The sequence below is a fragment of the Branchiostoma floridae genome, chromosome 13 (genome assembly GCF_000003815.2).
Source record: "Branchiostoma floridae strain S238N-H82 chromosome 13, Bfl_VNyyK, whole genome shotgun sequence".
In the NCBI taxonomy this organism is placed as follows: Eukaryota; Metazoa; Chordata; class Leptocardii; order Amphioxiformes; family Branchiostomatidae; genus Branchiostoma; species Branchiostoma floridae.
Genome location: NC_049991.1, coordinates 7945807 through 7965096, shown reverse-complemented (window position 1 = coordinate 7965096; position 19290 = coordinate 7945807). Strand labels below are relative to the sequence as shown.

The 19290-nt window shown below is 39.3% G+C and overlaps 2 protein-coding genes across 2 annotated transcripts in view; one reads left to right on the top strand and one right to left on the bottom strand.

Annotated features, from left to right (window-relative positions):
• LOC118428464 (glycine receptor subunit alpha-3-like) overlaps positions 1 to 7586 on the top strand; it is a 52985-nt gene extending 45399 nt beyond the window's left edge. Inside the window, exons 6-9 of the mRNA XM_035838542.1 lie at positions 4465 to 4596; positions 5499 to 5651; positions 6274 to 6491; positions 6939 to 7586. Of these exons, the coding sequence (XP_035694435.1) occupies positions 4465 to 4596; positions 5499 to 5651; positions 6274 to 6491; positions 6939 to 7217 (782 nt within the window). The 3' untranslated portion in view covers positions 7218 to 7586. The remainder of the gene's footprint in view (positions 1 to 4464; positions 4597 to 5498; positions 5652 to 6273; positions 6492 to 6938) is intronic.
• LOC118429432 (tubulin-specific chaperone D-like) overlaps positions 1 to 19290 on the bottom strand; it is a 140749-nt gene that overhangs the window by 108380 nt on the left and 13079 nt on the right. The gene's annotated exons all lie outside the window — the stretch shown is intronic.

Sequence of the window (19290 nt, the reverse complement as noted above, 5' to 3'; positions counted from 1 at the left end):
ATCAATATACTAGTCTACACTATAAAATATAAATCGTGCAGCAATCTTTTGCAATACTGTCATAAAGGAAAGAAACTTTGCAATATTGTCCTTACTTTACAGAATGTTAGAGGGAAACAGATAAGGAACTTATTAGCTTCTATACAAGATCAGTGTTACTTATTAGGATAGTAAATCTGTAAACATCTTGATGTATTAACTTGCGCCATGTATATATTAAAGTAAGATATGATGCTCCAAAATTTCTGAAAACTCTAGAATAAATGGTTCTTAAAAGAAGTCATTGAGAAGAAGTCAAAAAGTGACTAGCATATTAAAGACATGGTCATACACGCAAGGAGACTTATAGACCAGGGGGCAGAACAAAGTAGACAGGAGTAGGTCGATTGGAACTAGAAAATTACAACTTGGCCTGCGGTACGTACATGATTGACAGGGCGGTACAGAATCACACGTGCAGCGAATGGCTAAGTTCCACCGTACTTATCATTTGCTAAGTAAGAAGCGAGGTGAAAACTATATTTAGATTCTCTGGTGGTGCAAAATATACTAAGGACTTTGGAAAGTGATCAAGACTGCTAATGTCCCAGAAAATATGCTACATTGAGTCTGAAGGTCGGTTCAGATGACATATGGTTCACTGAGCTGACAAATCTACAATCGATACCAGATGCCATTAACGACAAAATCTCGACCCAGTGTGACCAATAAAATAACTCCCTTTAATTATAACTACTGGGCAGGCCAGGAGAGGCAAAGGGCAGGACTAAACGTATGAACTGTTTTCAGACAACGGCTTAAAATAGGTCTATATCTGCACAAAGTTCCCAGGTATTGGTTTACGCAATTTGTGCATCTGGAATTGAGTATTGTAAGCTGTGTCAAAAAATAAGCAAATTTCAGTTTGGATTGTGATGCTGTCTTTATGACCAAGCATACAGAGAGGCACAATGTACCATATCACACTCCTCTCCATCGCTCTAGATTCTTTCCATATTTACTCTACACAATTCCTCACCGTCTATAAGCATCTGTTAGTTGTCAGTTGTCAACTATCACGCAGAGTCGTTTTAATACAATTACTCCCTAATTCTATTTCCTGGGTAGAGTTGGATTATTCCTTCTATTACTTTTGACAGGTGGAAACTATTTTGTGCTGTTTGAATGATTACTTCCATCACATTCAGGCAGCGAGCCAGCGGTATCCATTTATCCCATGCTGATATCTGCCACCAATAAAAGCTATCTACTAACATCTATAAATCCAGAACCAAGGAAAGGAATGATATCAGATTTACCCACTCATGAAGCACACAGCATGATTAATACTCAAATAATCAATGCTGATGATTAGTAGTAGCAATATGCTTGCTTAAAAACATACCCTGTGTGTATTTCTCATCCCATAGGCTTTTACATGTAGGATACATTGTATGTCAACTACCACCAAAAGTTGCTTATTCAAGGAAATGAAAAGCTGTTTTATTCAAACAAAAGACTATTATTTTGCTATTTATGGCCCAAAATGATAGGCAATGTGCTAAGAAAATTGCATGATAGAAACTCCATTTGAAATGCTCTACTTTATCTAGTTTATCCATTTTGCCTCCATAAGCAAAGTTTGTTCTACGGGATAAGAGAAAACTCCCTGTAACTCTGCTTCCTGCCATTGTGAATCTTTGGATAACAGGTATCCTGTGTGAGCGATTTCCTATTTGATTCTATTACCAGCTAGTCCAAACATGCACTTGTATTACAGAACTAGAGCTCAAGGAATGCATACCATCTGGGCTGTAAGGTAGTCTTTTTCAAACAGTATGTTCCTATATATACTGCATGGTCGTGCAGCTGCAAAGTAACATTCCATGTTACTACTATTTTGAAAACATTGGATTTTCAAGCAGACTGTGGCAGAACCAGCCACCAAAAGGACTCCAGAAAGAATAGCGATACTACATTTCGTATCACTAATGGAGATCCCAATAAAACAAACAAACCAAAAAAGATCCAAGATAGAACTTTCAGTAATATCAGGAGAACTGAATTTTGCAAGACACAACTATCAAGAGAATGCCCTGAATTCGGTACAACAAATGTAACCTGGCCCTCAGGCCCAAAATGGAAATTTGCTTGTTGGGACAGACAGTCCATCAAAGAAATCTGAACTTCATGACATGTAACTGATGAAAATGTAATCTTCATATTATTATTAAGCTTAAAATGACAATTTTAACCAACAACATGGTCTCCCAAACAATGAGTAGGATGGAAAACATTTCAAACTGAAGACAGCCCTGCCAAGCCTCAACAAGCCAGCATAGTTCTTCAATAAGACTTAAATGACTGAAGTTTTTACCACTTCCAGTGGAACACACTCCTTCAGAGAAGCAACCTGTCCCTCTTTCTGGGATGTCATCCCTCCGAGGCCTGAGCAGGTGACCCAAATTACCTTCTGCTAGCCACAGCTTCCAGTTTCCAATATCTGAGGAAAGATCTGCTGGCCACACAAACTCAATTTGTCGCTTCTCAGCCTAAACAACAGAATTCTGTTAAACTAGAAGACTGTGAGGCCGTGGCGTGATTGGCCTAAGAGGTCCCAAGTTCAAAACCTGTCATGTCTCCGATCTTGTACCCTTGAGAAGACACTCGACATGACTTTCCCCACTTCACTCAGGTGACAAATGAGTACCTAGTTTTGGCTAGGGCTGTCCCTTAAAGAGGACATTAAATGTTGGTCCTGTTTGAGGAGAGCCACAATGCAGGCAAGTAAAAGAATCCACCACAGAAGACTGATATGAAAACAGAGTTTGAGGGAAAACTCTATACCTTGGTTAACACAGTACATGTACATTTGTATCAAGAAGTGAATTATATATTATATAACACTTAGTCAGATATAACTTTTACCTTCTGGACCTTTGTTTACATATTGGACTAAGTTCTACTATAAAAAATGTCAGGAAGAAAAGGCACACTATTGGTATGTGTCATCTTTAGACTTCTGAAGCAAAATATATAAAAATGTCTGTAGTCATTTCTGTCAAAAATTAATGTGTTTCTTGGGTAAAGACATACAAAAGAATCATCATCAGAACCATAAAAATCTTTTCACAACAATTTTCATAAAAGTTCCAAAAATACTGTTGAAAAATTGAAAATGAAATCATAACTTCATACAGATTCTTATTTTAAGGTCTATTTTCATACAATATAACACTTATCATACCTTGTCCACTGACTGCTATCGTATGAAATTACCAAAATCTATAATTCATAAAACGACTTTAATCGCTAAAATATGTTGAAACTGCTAAACGACCACTGATCGACAAGGCAGCTGATTATCCCTCATGGCTATTAAGATTCCGAAGCTTACCTTGACCTTGAAACCAAAGTAAAGACTGCTTCTAATGGAAAACCAATATTTATCAATATTTCATGATAACAAAAAGGCCTGATCTGATAATATTGGAGCCTTTCATCTTCATTAAATTAAAGACGTGCAGAAGCCCTAAGGAAGGTTTCCTTTTTCAATACCAATTTCTATTCTTTCTATTTCTATTCCTTCTATTCTATCTATTCTTCTATTTTCAGTCCAAATTATGGCTTCAATACTTTTTAAAACACAAGGAGCAGTAGAGATTGCCTTATGCCCTACAATTATGAAGATTTGGAAACAGCTGTACAGACTCATATGAACGAATTTATTTTAAACTTTTAAACATACATGTCGTTTGCTTTTCATATCAACATAAAAATTTGTATCTGTATCTACATGCCGATATAACCGCCCTTTGTCATAATACACCAGCTTGACAGAAATGTGGCACAGCTTCGGCTAATTGTGCTATACTTAACGACCCATCACACCTAATCATTGCACATCTGACTGTAAATATTGCTTAAAGCCATCTAGTGAGGATTCTCCTTCTGTAATTGATCTACTCTAAGATAGTTGTAAGAAAGTATGAATATTTGAACACATTAATTCTTAGTTGAAAACTTGAAGGCATGACTACTTCTTGTTCATGTCTGAGCTGATTAATATTCAAAGTCGGTATACATCTACATTTGTGCCACGCAGTCACAAAAACAAGAAAGACTAATATGATTTGAGATACGAGCCTAGGGGCAACAGCATCAACTTTTCATACTTTTCCAATTGGTGGAAAATATTAATCTTTTAATACAGTCTGGCTTCATTCATCTGTAAGACAAACTTTCCTAGAAAGCTAATAAGCATGTAGCAATACAACCTTGAGCATGTGAAGTTATTCTCCCTTCAGACGATGCTATCTATTATCTAAATACATCATTTTGAAAGAAGTACTCTCTAGGAGACTATTCATTTCCATGGGGAAGTTTGATCCTAATATTAAACCTCTTATCGTTCTCCAACAGCTTGTGTTAGCTGCACTCAGTCAGTGGATATATTTTTCATACTGTGCAATCTTTTGTTTGCAGATGGCTTCACAACAGAAAACCTCATTCTTCAGTGGAAAGAGGATAACCCTGTACAGCTGGGGAATTCTGAGCTATCCAAGTTCAACATCATCGGGGTAGACACCATAGACTGCCCTCAAAACTACACTACAGGTACTTAAGGAAAAAAAACATTACAACACATAACTCACAATTTCAAAAGTATGAATAGTCTCATCGGGCGGGTAAATCCCTGGTTATTTGTACATTGCCAATGCTTTTAGTACACTGAGAATGGGATAAGTTGATAGACAGAGGACAAAAGATGAACTCGTTAGACTTACAAGGCTGCATGGATCCGAAAATATATTCCAGTCATATGCATGAACCATCAGGGCTCAAAATAAAGGGTGCATGTGCACCCAGGTGCACCCAAAATTGGAACTGTGCACCCAATTATTTTCAGTGGGTGCACCCAAAATTTTGTGCACCCAATTTTTCTGGCTGGGTGCACCAGTGCACCTAATCCCCAAAATGAGTTTCGAGCCCTGACCATGATGAGGGTAGGTATGAAGTCACTATACACTGTACATTTGTACGTAGGGGGAAGCCAAACTCAAAGCCTAATGAATTCTTTCACTGCCAGGCTTTTAGCCAGGCAAGTGTCATGGCGTCGTCTGGACGCGCTTTTAAGAAATTGGATGCACTAGCCGCCCTTACACTAGGGAGCACATCCTCTAAGAAGCATGGAATTCTGATTGACCAGGGATGCCACTTGTTCAATTGTATTTTTGATACCTTAGAATGCACCATGATAAAATTCTAAAAAAACTCAACAGACGTGCCTATATCACTTACAGCGGCTCACTAAGAAATTTGGACTCCCTATAATAAAATCCTAGCTATAAGCCTGTTGACTGCTCAAGACCTATAACCACATACCAAATATCATGATACTCCTTTCATTATATCTTTTTGACTTAACTGCAAACATCAAACAAACACTGCCAACTATGTACCCTTCTTTGTTAAGGTATTAATAGATAAACCTATAGTGCCTTCCTGCTCCCCCACAGGTACCTACACATGTATAGCAGTCCAGTTCCACCTGCAGAGGAAGATTGGTTACTACCTGATCCAGCTCTACATCCCCAGCATCCTCATCGTCATCATCTCCTGGATCTCATTCTGGATCACTATGGAGTCTGCTCCTGCCAGGACTGCTCTAGGTTACTTACAGTAATGATTATCATGTAGTGCTGCAAACATTCTTTTACTCCTCTCTTCACTTTCAGTAAGTGCAATTTTTTCACAGCATAAACCCTTGGCACTAAGCCGAGGTACCATCTGACATTTATCATAGTTGATAATATATATAGTTGCTTCTCTACTATTACGTCTGGAAACCTTGACATTTCTAATGTTTGAAATTGTCCAAATTGTCCCTACACATGAGAATTGGTTCAAGTTCTTGTCGAACAGGCGTTCTAACACCCCAAACGCCTTCTCTCTGCTTATGGGAGGGTCTGCTGTTATCGGACTAGCGCTCTAGAATCTGATCCTTAATTCGCTCATTAACTGACATCACCACCAAAATATTTGAATACAGTTTCCCAGACAGGTGGCAAAAGCAAACCTAGCAGCAAACTACGACCCAGATAGTGCCCAGGCTACTTGGCACTATCATATAGTACTCTTCAACCCTTTCCTTGCTGCTTTACCCCATAACCAATACAAAGTGGGTGCCAAATGGCTACCTTAGCAGTCTGAAGGTTAAGAGATAATACATGCCTAGGCTTGTTCTCTTCAGTTGCACTTATCTAAAATTCTCTCTATTCCCTCCTCCAACAGGGATCACCACGGTCCTGACCATGACAACCCAGAGTACGTCCTCGCGAGCATCTATGCCTGAAGTCTCCTACATCAGGTCTATTGACATTTGGATGGCAGTGTGTCAGATGTTCGTGTTCGCTGCCTTGCTCGAATTCGCAGCCGTCAACTTCCTGGGACGCCAAGACAAACACCTTCTGAGGTCATTGAAAATCAGGCGAAACAAAACGAATGCCAAGGTACGACGTTTATTGCAATTCAAACTTTTCCTGCAACAATTTGTATTGCATTCTTATTTTTTTGTTTCTAAATGTTGCTCTGGAGTTTATTTTACAGCAAATTTGCTTTCTCCAGTTATGATTTTAGGAATGTTAAATCATTTCTTCTGATCAACTTTCTTACGTTAGCAACCCTGCCAGCTGTAATCGCTAACCCAACATGAACATTGCTATAAAGAAAGAGTCCCAGTCCTAAGGATAGGACGTTTTGTCCACTGTTCACTGTGCTGGTCAAAAAGAGCTAGTGAAGTTTTGCCTGTGGAGTGAGTGTATATACAAAAGCTGTACATAGACGGTGTCTTCACTGCTAGGACTTGTATTGAAATACCTGTAGTACAATGTCACTTTAAATTTCACTTTCGGTACCGCTCCCAGTTGCAACTAGTTCCCTAATCATTTTCCATCCAGGCTGACGAAGCTGAAACTCAAGCTGCCGAGAAATACAAGAAGCTGGCTGGCCAGTACGGAATGGGGTCGGCCAGCTCCAAAGTCTTAGAAAACGACCACGCGAAAGCGGCGAAGAACAAGAAGAAAGATATTGCTGCAGTGTTTCTGAGCCGGGCCAAGTGGATAGACATGATATCACGATTTGCCTTTCCTATAGCATTTCTCGTTTTCAATGTCTTGTACTGGGGGACGTACTTGGCGACCTTTGACGAGCGCGGATCTCCTGGCGATATGCTGTAGAACGTCATTTATACAGTGTATACTACGACAAGCCAACCTACGCTTCTCTATGAAAGATAAGCACTACTGCAACACCTCTTGCGTATGCAGCGGCTACAGTGAACTGCACAACCCATAGGGAAACATGAATTGCTATAGGAAAATTGTGAAGAGAAGTCCAGCTTTAGACCCACTACTGCTGAATAGTCTACAAGGTTGCTCCACAGCTGAGCCTCATACACAGAAGAAAACCTGCTTATTTTACATTTAAGTTAACTATTTTAGGTACTCTAGGAATTGCACATTTCATTAAACAGAGTAATCAAGGCATTTTAAATATGTTATAAAAACCTGGACATCTGAGGTATGCATACTGCAAGGATACAGATGCAGCATCTCTTTGATTTTGAATTCACCATTCTTTAAATGTGGTGGTCCTATAGAGTACAAAATAGAATTAGAAATATTGATGTTGTACTTTCAGCATCAAGGTTTCCCCTTTTGTGTCATAAAAATGACTTTTTTTTCTATTTATTAACATAAAGTACATGGATCAAAAGAAGGGACAGTACTAAATCTAAAAAATAAACTAAAGGTTGTTTCTTTATATTACACATTGTGAATAGGAAGGATTTGTTTGGTTTGCAGTGAAATAATTTGAAAAACAATATTTTATGACAATCTTTTAATTCCTACTTTTAACCACCAAGAATGATTATCATATTGGAGCAACAACCTTGAGATGCATATTTTTGCCCACCAAAATGACAATGAATACTGTGACTCCCTCAAATCTAAATTGCATATTGTGTTTCAGTTCAATCTAGGTCATCCAAATGATTGTATACAGGGCCTAGTGTATGTTACCTGTACATGTGGGGAGGGGAGGGGGGGTAGGTCCAACCTGTGTTGGAGATCTTCATGTACATGTACACAGAAAAACTCTTAGTAAGTATTCTTTTGGTCAAGTTGTACCACACAAGGGTACAAATTAGGCCTAGAAAAAACATTCAGTACCAGTGCATATCACACCTATAGAACACTGAATCAAAATTTATGAAGAAAAATGCTTTGTATAAAAAAATCACCAAAAATAAGTCAGTTGTCTAAGATTAGAATTTATACAAAATCAAGGTGGGAAGGTATATAGAACATAGAGCAATCACCCACAAACTCAAGCACACTACAAGACACAAAGTCATGTACACTGTTAATTTTTTCGAATGTTCATTATAACAAGCAGAATAACAACTGCATACCAGTAATGTGCAAATTAATTGTAGCATGCACCCGATATGATGGCATGTACACTGTATGTATTCAGAACTATACTAAATATTATGTGACAAATTTTCTAAAAAAATTATTATAGTAACATTTTGTATCTTTTTTGTAAGACTATAACATGTAATATGTAATCTATGAAACATTTTATGCAAAATATTGTATGTATGATAAATGTATGATAGATAAAACTATAATAGATTATGATTGCTTAACAATAGAAGCTTTGAATCTATAGGGGGTAATATACGACGCTAAGATGGCTATATATGTATCAATCTTCCATATGCATTTAGAAATTGTACAAAATAGATTTTGAAATCTTGTCAAGATTTTAAGCTGATATTTCTAATGCTCACTTTAAAATACATAATATGAATTATGTGATTATATACTATTAGTGTATTCTTTTGTAGAAAATATCATATGAAATAATTTTCTGATATTTCATGTATGCTTTATACCATGATATTTATTGACAGCAAATTTGTATTATGGTGTGGTTTGGGGCAAAGTCTCCTTTGGGAAGGCATTAATTGGGTTCTCACAAATCCAAAACTCTGTGTAGATTTTAGAAAATTCAGTCAAAGTTTAACAGAATTTTTCCTGCCATTTAATTTGTAACAAATTATATCTTTTCATACTTCACCTCAATGATAATGCCATCAGTTCTGTTATATTTTCATCGTGTATTTTGTTCTACATTCATGTATATTGTACAGTTAACTTTCAAAATAATAATGTCACCTTCAGAACATTTTAAAAAATCAACTGTAGTTCCTGTTACATGTACAATTTTATATACTTTTGCTAAGTGCCTACTCTTATAAGACTGTCTTTCTAAGGGGTTCTTCAAAATCATACATGTATGTGCAGAAGTATTGTAGGTTGTCAAGAATGGAATGCTTGATATGTGCAGGGCAATTTTGATTATGTACGATTGATTTGAAGATTTAAGGTGAAAAATTGCCCTTTTGTCAGGCCATATAATGGTCATTTGGAAAAGAGCAAAAAGACGTTTGTCACAACAAATAATGCTTTTCCTAGAAAAACTAAATAGACTGCAAGATAACTGCCCTTGCCAGCTTTGTTTTCTGGGACAGATAAGAAAGGTACAATGTCTTAGGGCTGCTTGCCATTGTTGCCAACTATTTCACACCAACTTTGACCCAGCTTAAAAGTAAAAGGAGAATATTTGTTAGAATGAAAAATGATAATCTTTTTGAAAGGTCTAAAAGCCACGACAGTCAAAACACATGAAAAATGAAATAAAGAGAATCAGACTCCATCAAACTGTTGACAAGATATTTGCACACAACAAATGTTTTTCATCTGCCAACATTTTAGTAACAATCTGTCACCTTCCTTGATCAGGGCAATACTGACTTGTTATTCTTCATACTGCAGCTAGGTGGCGCTACAGTGAGAAGGATACAGTCCCAAATGTGACTGAGTTTGTATTCCCCTCTCATCATGGTTTCACATTGCAGTGACATCTAGCTGCATTACAAAATAGAACTGGTGTGAATTGCCATGAGGAAGGTTGTGGACAGTTGACCAGATTGTTGATTCAACATCTGAATCAGATGAAACTACATGTGTGTTCACCTAATTGCTAGCTGAAAATTGTTTTTAATTCTAACCCATTATCACCTGACCGAGAAGCATACACTGTACATTCTAGATGCCTTTAGACAACTATATAATAGACCTCAACATGTAATGCATGTATGTGCTCTGTATATACTAAAATACCTGTGGGCATTATGCACATAATGGACAATTTCACTGGGTCTTCCAAGACAATTTCTTAGAAAGACCTACACAAGACTGTATGGAAGTTCTGGCGTATAGACTTAAGACTCCAGCACAGAATTGAGGGCTATGGTGTTACACTGTAAAGCTTCTTATGTCACTGTCAGCAAGAAGTTTAAAGTAAATGAATCAATATAATGTATAACACACATGCATTGGCTACAATCACTTCAAGAAGAATTTCTACATGCAGCGACAAAGCAGCGATAAACCCTTACAGCTAAAACTATTTGCTACCAGCATGCCAAGGTGACGATAATAAGTTTTACAGTGGTTAGCTGAAGCCCAGTATAAAAAATGTACTCTATATAGAACAATGGACAATTAGCATTGAATAAGATTATAACGGATTGAAGAATTGAACACAGTTAGATACTATAATTATACATGTACTGTATATTGTTCTTTTATTTTGCTATACTTCCAAGTTGAATTGAAATAAAGGGTAAGGTTGTTTACAGTACTTAGTAGTGAGGTATGAGTATCATTTTTAAATAAGCTTGTACATGCACATCAGATACTGTTACAAAAATGTGAACTTTGGGTAAAAGCAGTACTTCACTAGTACTGTCATGTCAACGTATTCAGATAAATTATTAAATCTTTCCCTCCATCCCTCCTGATGTTCTTCATACCTTTGGAAGGTTTTCCAACCCAAAAACTACAGTATAGTGCCCCCTATCAGATTCAACACAAACTGCATTGTCATTTTTAAAAAAAGTCAATGTAACCTCTGCATGCTGAAGAACCTACAAATATCGCACAAATGTTTAAGAATGACACAACAGTGCCCCCTACTGGATTTGACACAATCTGAGTACTAAGTGAGTGAGTGAGTGAGTGAGTGACTGAGTGAGTGGGTATTTGATTGAATACATCTTTAAAAAGCCTACAGTCTATGGTGGCAATGTGCTAAATTTGGAACATGGTACAACATATAGTGAGACTTGCATTGCAATCAGTGCAAGCAAAACTGCAGGTTCTTTGAAAATAATTGCATATCCTCATTGTCTGCTGCTGCTATAATTGGGTCACACAGCTTTAGGTAACAGTTCTGATTGTACTGTGTAATTATTTCAATTTGAAAGCAAAATGGCAGTTTCTGTTGCAGGCTTCACACAACCACTGTATCCACTCTATAAGATAAACAAGTACCTAATGATCATGATTTTTTTCACTGTCAGCCTTAAAAAAAATCAAAGCTGCCTGTGTCTGTCTTTTCCCAGTACCAGGTTTCTGGAGATGCATGACTACACCCGAGATGGACAGCTTGATGTTTTGCTTGAGGATAGTCGACATTTAAACAATGAAACATTTACAGCATCTCTTTCTACAAAACAAGATAGCCTGGAGGTAGAGGGGTCATCCGTCCACCCATCCACTCAGAGGACACCTCATTTTGGTGTCCAGTCCTGAGGGTATGCGAAGAAGTCCTACTTTTCACACTAGTAAAGTTACTGTAGACAGATACGGAGATATGTAATATAATTATGTAATAATACTATGTGGAAGGAGCGGAAATGTAAAAATGAGTATGCATCTTTAGTTAGGGAGTCCTCTCAGACAGAACTTATAGTACAAATGTATGGCGTTTGAGGACAGACACACCTTGAGCACGTTAAGGCCACACCAATATAATTTCCTGGTTCTTGGATTTTTAGAAGAAATTTAAAAAAACCTTAGCTGGAAAAACATAGTGAAAATGAAGCCTGAGGACCAGGTTTGTGCCTTGGTGACTCAGTTTTATGGGGGTTTTCGATTGCAACAGTCAGCCAAAACAACTGGTTTAAATGATAGATTTTTTATCATGATAGAATCTAACTAGAAATTTACATTTTCTGGACTCTGTCTCATTTTCACTGATCTAACATTTCTTTGAAATCAAAATCCATAGAAACTGCATAACATGACCATAACAGTTACTGTTTCTATACCATATGCTTCAGGAATTAGCTTTTCAAAGGGTGTCATGTGGATCAAGGCAATTACATGTACATTGTAGGCTACCCTAGCCTACAGCAGACAATTACCGGTATGAAAGAATTTCCTCTCATCTTATGTGTACTCCCATGTGACCAAACAGCCTCTTTAATAGCACCTGAAGACAGTAACTGTACATAAAACACACTCACTTCACAAGGCAAACGACAGTTAGAACAAGTCACTGGGATTTTGGCATCAGAATCCAACAATACAGTGCTCAAGAGGACACATTTATCCCAGAATTTTGAAGGTAAGTCTGCTTGCCACAATCATCTTTCAACATTGTTATCATAAACCTTTTGTTCCTTTCCTAAAAGGATGAGATTAAAGACAAAACCATTTGTGACAGTTTACGGATGCACGGTTGAAAGGACTGGTCACATTACAACTGCTTACACAACGGATGTGTTATGCAAAATATATGATATACAAAACAGTTCATTGTCTGGCATTGTGCAAGAGATGACTTTGGCAGAGGTGTAAACACTAACATGTACCTACTTAAAAAAATACTGTAAAAGCATTTATGGTCTCTTGGTTGTACAACATAAGAAGAAAATGGGGGAGGGGACATGTTCCTGAACAGAATTTTGCAACCCCAGCTTACAAAGTCCTCATTCTCAATGAGTTAGAGCTATCCATAAATGATGTAACCAGTAACCTTCAAGTGGCTTTTGGATCTTCTTACACATTGACTATTGAGTAAACAAAAATAATATTACTATTTTTATGAAAAGCAGAATCTGATTACTGTTTTTCCCTTTGAAATACATACTTTTTCCCTTTCATTTTTTTTCTCCTTTTTTTTCAAATTGACTTGACTCCTATAAAGTTTGCTTTTCATTCTGTTGACTTCCATTGTCAGACCGAGTATTTTCAATCAAAACCTGGTATTGCTTTTCCTGTTCTAAGTTTTTTTGGGGCTTTGTTCCTTTTTATTTCAAATTGAGCGCTATGCCTTTGTCTTTCATTTGACTTATGTTGTCAGTCTTTTAACTTTCAACCAATACCTTAGCTATTGCTTTTCACAAAAATTAGTTGTTGTGGTTTTTGGCTATTCTAAATGCACTGTTTCTCTCCTTTTTTTTCAAATTGAGTGTTTCTACATTGCTTTTCATTCTATTCAGTCAGACTTATGTTGTCAGACCAAGGATGATGAATCCAACCTGCTTATTATAAAGTTTCAAGAAAATTGGGTGATTTTTTTCTGCTCTAAAAACATTTTTTTCTAACTGAGTGCTGTTTATCTACTTTTCATTTTTCATAGCTTTGGCCTTGGGAATTGACAGATCAGAGACGGTATTAGACCACTTTCTTCGTCTTTCTCATTCTGTTGACTTTTGTTATCGGACCAAGGACTTTTGACCCCAAAGGGCAGGGGTCAATGAGTCTGTAGTCTTAATCAGTTTGTACAAAACATATGACAAGAGTTCAGTGACCCCGCACGTGTAGCCTCTACAACAATTATTTACCAAAATAAACCTGCACGTGTATGTAAATGAGGATCCCGTAGTGCATAAATGAGGCCAAAGACCTCATGTAACCTATTAACCTTCACCCTGCTGAGGTAGTCTTTTGGTACCAAATTTGTATTGGCTACAGGGTTAGGAGATAGGAAGAGGGTTAATCATATTCAGTAAAAATGCAGTTTTTAAAGCAATTGCTAAGGGTTGAAAATGTCATTCTTTCTAAGGAAATTAACCTGCATGTGTATGTAAATGAGGTTATCTTGTATTGGTTTTAGGGTAAGGCAGGAACAAGGTTTAACTTTAATAGTATTCAGTAAATGCAGTTACAAAAGGAATTTCTAAGGGTTGAAAATGTCAATCTTTCTAAGGCCATGCTGACTTGATTACAATTTATGGATAACAGTCTTCCCGTCTAATACTGTAATGCATTCAGGTCCGCGGGAATTCAAATTCGTGGTAGCAGGATATTGGAGTGTTTGCGGTGGTTTTGAGTTCGCCGTAGTGCTATCTACTGTCACATACTGTCATGAAAAAATATTGGTTTTGAGTTTGCGGTGAAATGGCAACGCGAAAACCACGACCATAAAACCACCGCAAACATTTCTGCATTTATAGTACCACTAGTTAAACAAAAATCATGACAATTAAAATATGTTTTTTATCCAAAGTGCATCAAAAATGCGCCTGTAAAAGCGGGGTCCCCAAAACTATGTGACCTACTTGAAAGACTGACCTCAGCTACAGACAGAACAAACTAGGTCAGTTTACGCATACATAATGAGATAATTACAGAGGCCAGTAGAACAACCACCTGTCAGAGTTGGACTGATTGACCACCAGGTACCAAAAAAGGGGGGTTCATGAAAAAAATCAAAATTTCCATTACTATCTTTGATTCTTTATTGAAGAGTGACTATCATGTTTTTAACAAAATATGTAAGACCTATGAAATTTATTTTACCCCACCTTTTGTTTCTTTTGCAAAGCCTGGATTTAAGTGTTTTTCATCTAATCCTCAGTTGACCTAAATGCTAAGTTACCCCCCTGTCATTCAGCATTGTAGGTTTCCATGTGGAAATGCAAAGGGGCCAGCGCTTGAGGACAGTGAGTTACTTACATTTGTACGACTGACCCTGACAGGATCGGACTGAAGGCCGTTGCCTGAGTTGGGACAGTTCTAGTTGATGCGAGACACGACAGATGACTCCCGAGGGTAAGTTTTTTTACCTTCCCAGTCCCAGTATTAAGTCAACAGGTTGCAAGTTTCTAATAACCTTTTAGGATAGTATGTTAAGACCAGTCCAGCAGACAATCATTATGAGTGGACCTCTTTGAATTAAGGGCTGCAGATTTAAGTAAGCCAGATCATGGCAAACTATTTCATTGTTACTTTATACTCATCTTGATGTAGTATCGACTGCTAATTCTCAATGCTCCTCCTTAGATTGAAATAAAAGATCCAGTCTCAGCCAAATTCGTCCTGAATTCAGCTAGACTCAGCTAATTCTAAATGGGATCATAACATCAGTTCACATCAAGCTTTTAGATCAGCTCTTGTATACTGTAAGCAAGTTTCAATTATGCACTTTGTTTACCAGGTAAACAGTACTTTGCCAGGAAGAATTGCTGAATGAAAAATAAAATGAAAAAGTGACTGAATGAATGAAGGAATGAATGGGTGACTGATTGAATGAATGAAAAGGGAAAAAGGTTGACAAGAAATATGCAGATTGCACTTTTGATTACTCTGCACATGTAAGTCCTTACATGTATGATATACTTAATGTTGTTCAGACCTGTGCAGTACCTGTAACAGTTGTAAATAGGGCAGTAAGTTTCCTTACTGTTTCAGTACCTGGGTACGTACATTTTTATCGGGAGGCCTAGGGGCTGATGGCTTTTCTAAAACAAGTAGCTTTGGTAAAATACGTCTGACAGAAACTTGTTGCCATAGTTTTCTTGAAGAATTGTTGCCAACAATATTTTAGGAAAAACCACTAAGTTTTGTACATGTAGTTCTAGCACACGTTGTTTGGCAGTTATATGACGTCACAGTTGGCGCGGGCACTTTTAGCCCCATCTATAGGAGTCATTTATCTCTGTGCCCACAACATGAGGTCTTAACAGACAATATGCCTAGAGGCAGACAAGCTATCTAACTCACCTTTCATAATGCCCACCTCCCCCCTTGCCCAGGCATAGGTACACAGATAAGTATCACCTTGTCCTGATCAACTGTATCGAACGTTATTGTGGCCCAGGTATGACAGAAAGCAAAGTACATGTAACACTAACTTTGCAGTACTGTGAAGTACAGCTCAAGTGTGGTTACCACCATGTGTCATTCATGCAAATAGAATCATTACGATGATATTAACCTAGGACAGCAAGGTAGGATGTAAACACAATGGACACATCAATCATTTTCTGACAGATTCTATTTTCGTTTTTTCTTACAGATGCAGACTAGTGCATAGATGACAAAGCAGTAACATATAGCGAGAAAGAAAAAACAGTCTGTAACACGCAGTATGCAGAACAGCAGCAATGGGCCAGATGGAGAGCCAAGAGGACATCATATGCCACAGCCGCCACCCCTGCTCTCACAAACCGGGACTTCTACAGCGCCCAACCATCAGGGGACGAGAGACGGAGTCCGTCACTCTACTTCAGATTCTAACAGTAACCTTGTTTCGTCCCAATCGGTAGACGCCGTAACGCAGCAATTGCAAACTCAGGATGTACAGCCAGTCACGCTTACCGCGCACATCAACGCCATCCTCAGCAAGTGCATGAACCAGGAAAAGTCTCGACACGACATGCAAACCTCCGAAAGGAAGTTTTGCGGGTACCACAAGAACCAGAGGAACAACAGCGTGGATTTTTTCAACATCACCGTAACGAAGTGCACCGTGGGAGGGGAAGCTATCCACAGTATGTCCGATGTGCCCCTACCGTATCATCAGTATATCCTTGACACTGACAACTTGAGCACTACCTGTGACCCTACTACCTCAGATTACTCTCAGTATGCCTACGACTGTCCCGAATGGTCACAAAATACAAGAATTTCGAATCACAGTCAAGTGCCACCAAATAGGCCAGCTATAAGGCAAGCAGCAGCAAGAAGGACTGGAGACCCAGAACTGCAGCTTATAGTTGCCAGTCTCCAAAACAGTCATGCTGACACCATAAAGAATCCACTAGATCTTTCCAGAAAGAGAGAGCCGGGGGAGGAAATCTTGTACAAGGTTTTGGAAGAGACCACCTCAGGCTCAGCTACTGATGGTGACATGAGCAACATCCAAGTCACTTATGATGGTGAAGGCAGGAAAGAACAAACACAGTCAACTGGCAATCGTGAAGTTGCTTTTGTCCCAGAGTCATACATGTACACGGATACTAGAAACACCTCCCATGCAGTTGACCTCTCCCAAAACAGCTCAAAGCCTCCTACAGGAATTCAACACATCCCTAAAGAAAGTGCAAGCAAGCCTATCTATCGCAATGGCAGTGAAACTACCAACCAGCAGAGCCATCTAAGTGAATTATCTTACGCGACGTTTGCGCGAAACCTGCATCCGTATGAGACAACGGTACGGCCTGGTTCAAACATGATGGCTCATGTTCCAGAACCATCCATTCCTGGACCCAGCCAGCGCCGGAATAAGACACCGCCCAGAGCCCCAGGCAACCCCTACAAGTCTTCAAGCTGGCCTCGACCAGGACCACACATCAAGCCTACACCTGGACTTCTCTCAAATTCTAAACCATCACACAGGTCTCACCCTGAGGTTGCCATGCGACGTCCTCCATGCGTACCATATCAACAGTCGCATCTGCCTCCACAACCCTATCCTTACCGTCACCATCTCAACATCCCGTACCACCACCCTGTCAATCAACAGGTCCACAGTCAGGGGTACCCTCCCCTTCCCTTGGATAACTTTCGGCCTACAGGCGGGTATGCGAGTGGCAGACCAGTGTATTATCCACACAACACTACCGCACCATCTCCGTTTCATCACCCCAAACCAATGTGGTCACCTTCCTTGAGGGGAGACCATGCTGATGCTGGACCACAGGAACGACACGCAAGTTCTACCTCCCAGCAGCGCCCCCTTATGCAGTCATGGCATCCCATTTCACCAGCCCAACCACCATCACATTCAGTTTTCACTCCATGGTCAGAGCTAGCAAAGTTATCAGCATCACAAGACCAATGGCCATCCCAAGAACAGCCACATGATTCCCATATGAAACAAGCATTCCAAGCACAACATCCTACAGTGACACATCAGTTATCACTAATATCAGTGACACAGTCTTTATCTCAGGCCTCAGCAACATGGAACAAATTGGAACAGGAATCACCATCAGAGAAGCCACAGTCTGAGTCACCATCTGAGGTACCACAGTCACCATCTGCAGTACCACAGTCACCATCTGCAGTACCACAGTCACCATCTGCAGTACCACAGTCACCATCTGCAGTACCACAGTCACCATCTGCAGTACCACAGTCACCATCTGCAGTACTACAGTCACCATCCTCAGTACCACAGTCACCATCCTCAGTACCACAGTCACCATCCTCAGTACCACAGTCACCATCCTCAGTACCACAGTCACCATCCTCAGCACCACAGTCACCATTGTCATTTGTGCCATCATCACCATTGTCGGTACAACAGTCACCGTCTTCAATACTGCAGTCGCCGTCATCTGTACCACAATCGCAATCCTCAAAACCCCCATCATCAGATTCAGACGACTCACTGCCAGAGGTAGAAATGCCCCACTTATTGGCCTTCTTTAACAGTGCTCCGATACACAAAGAAGCAAAGTCGGCAACATCTATGCCATCACTGCAGAGCAAACATTCTGATGAACAGAAGGTCCCTTCCAATAAAGAAACAAAACCAAGAGGACCAACTACATCACACAAAGAAGCAAAGTTGGCAACATCTCAGCCATCACTGCAGAGCAAACATTCTGATGAACAGAATGTCTCTTCCAATGAAGAAACAAAACCAAGAGGACCAACTACATCACACAAAGAAGCAAAGTCGGCAACATCTAAGCCATCGCTGCAGAGCAAACATTCTGATGAACAGAACGTCCCTTCTAATGAAGAAACAAAACACGCTGAAACGGACAAAAATGGAGGATCAAACAGAGCCATCAACAACCTCGTGGAGTTGAGGCACTTATTGCTTGAACATGAGGAGAATACGGGAAGCCAGATTTCATCATCTCGCCGGCCCCAAAATATCGGACCATACGATTACAACAATCCTCAAATGGCCTACTATTGGGACTGCATGCAAACGACTCTTCCAAGCCCGTTCGACAAACGAGAGTCCATCATGAGTCCATGCGCGGGAATGAGCACGAGCGAAGTCCGTGAACGAAATCAGGGCATTACACAGCAGAGTCCGACAAAGCGAAGGCAGGAAGACAACCCAGGGGACAGCCTGGTGCTCAAGAAAAGACAGATGACAGACTGGTTAGACAACTTGGAAATCGAGGGCAGGTGGAAT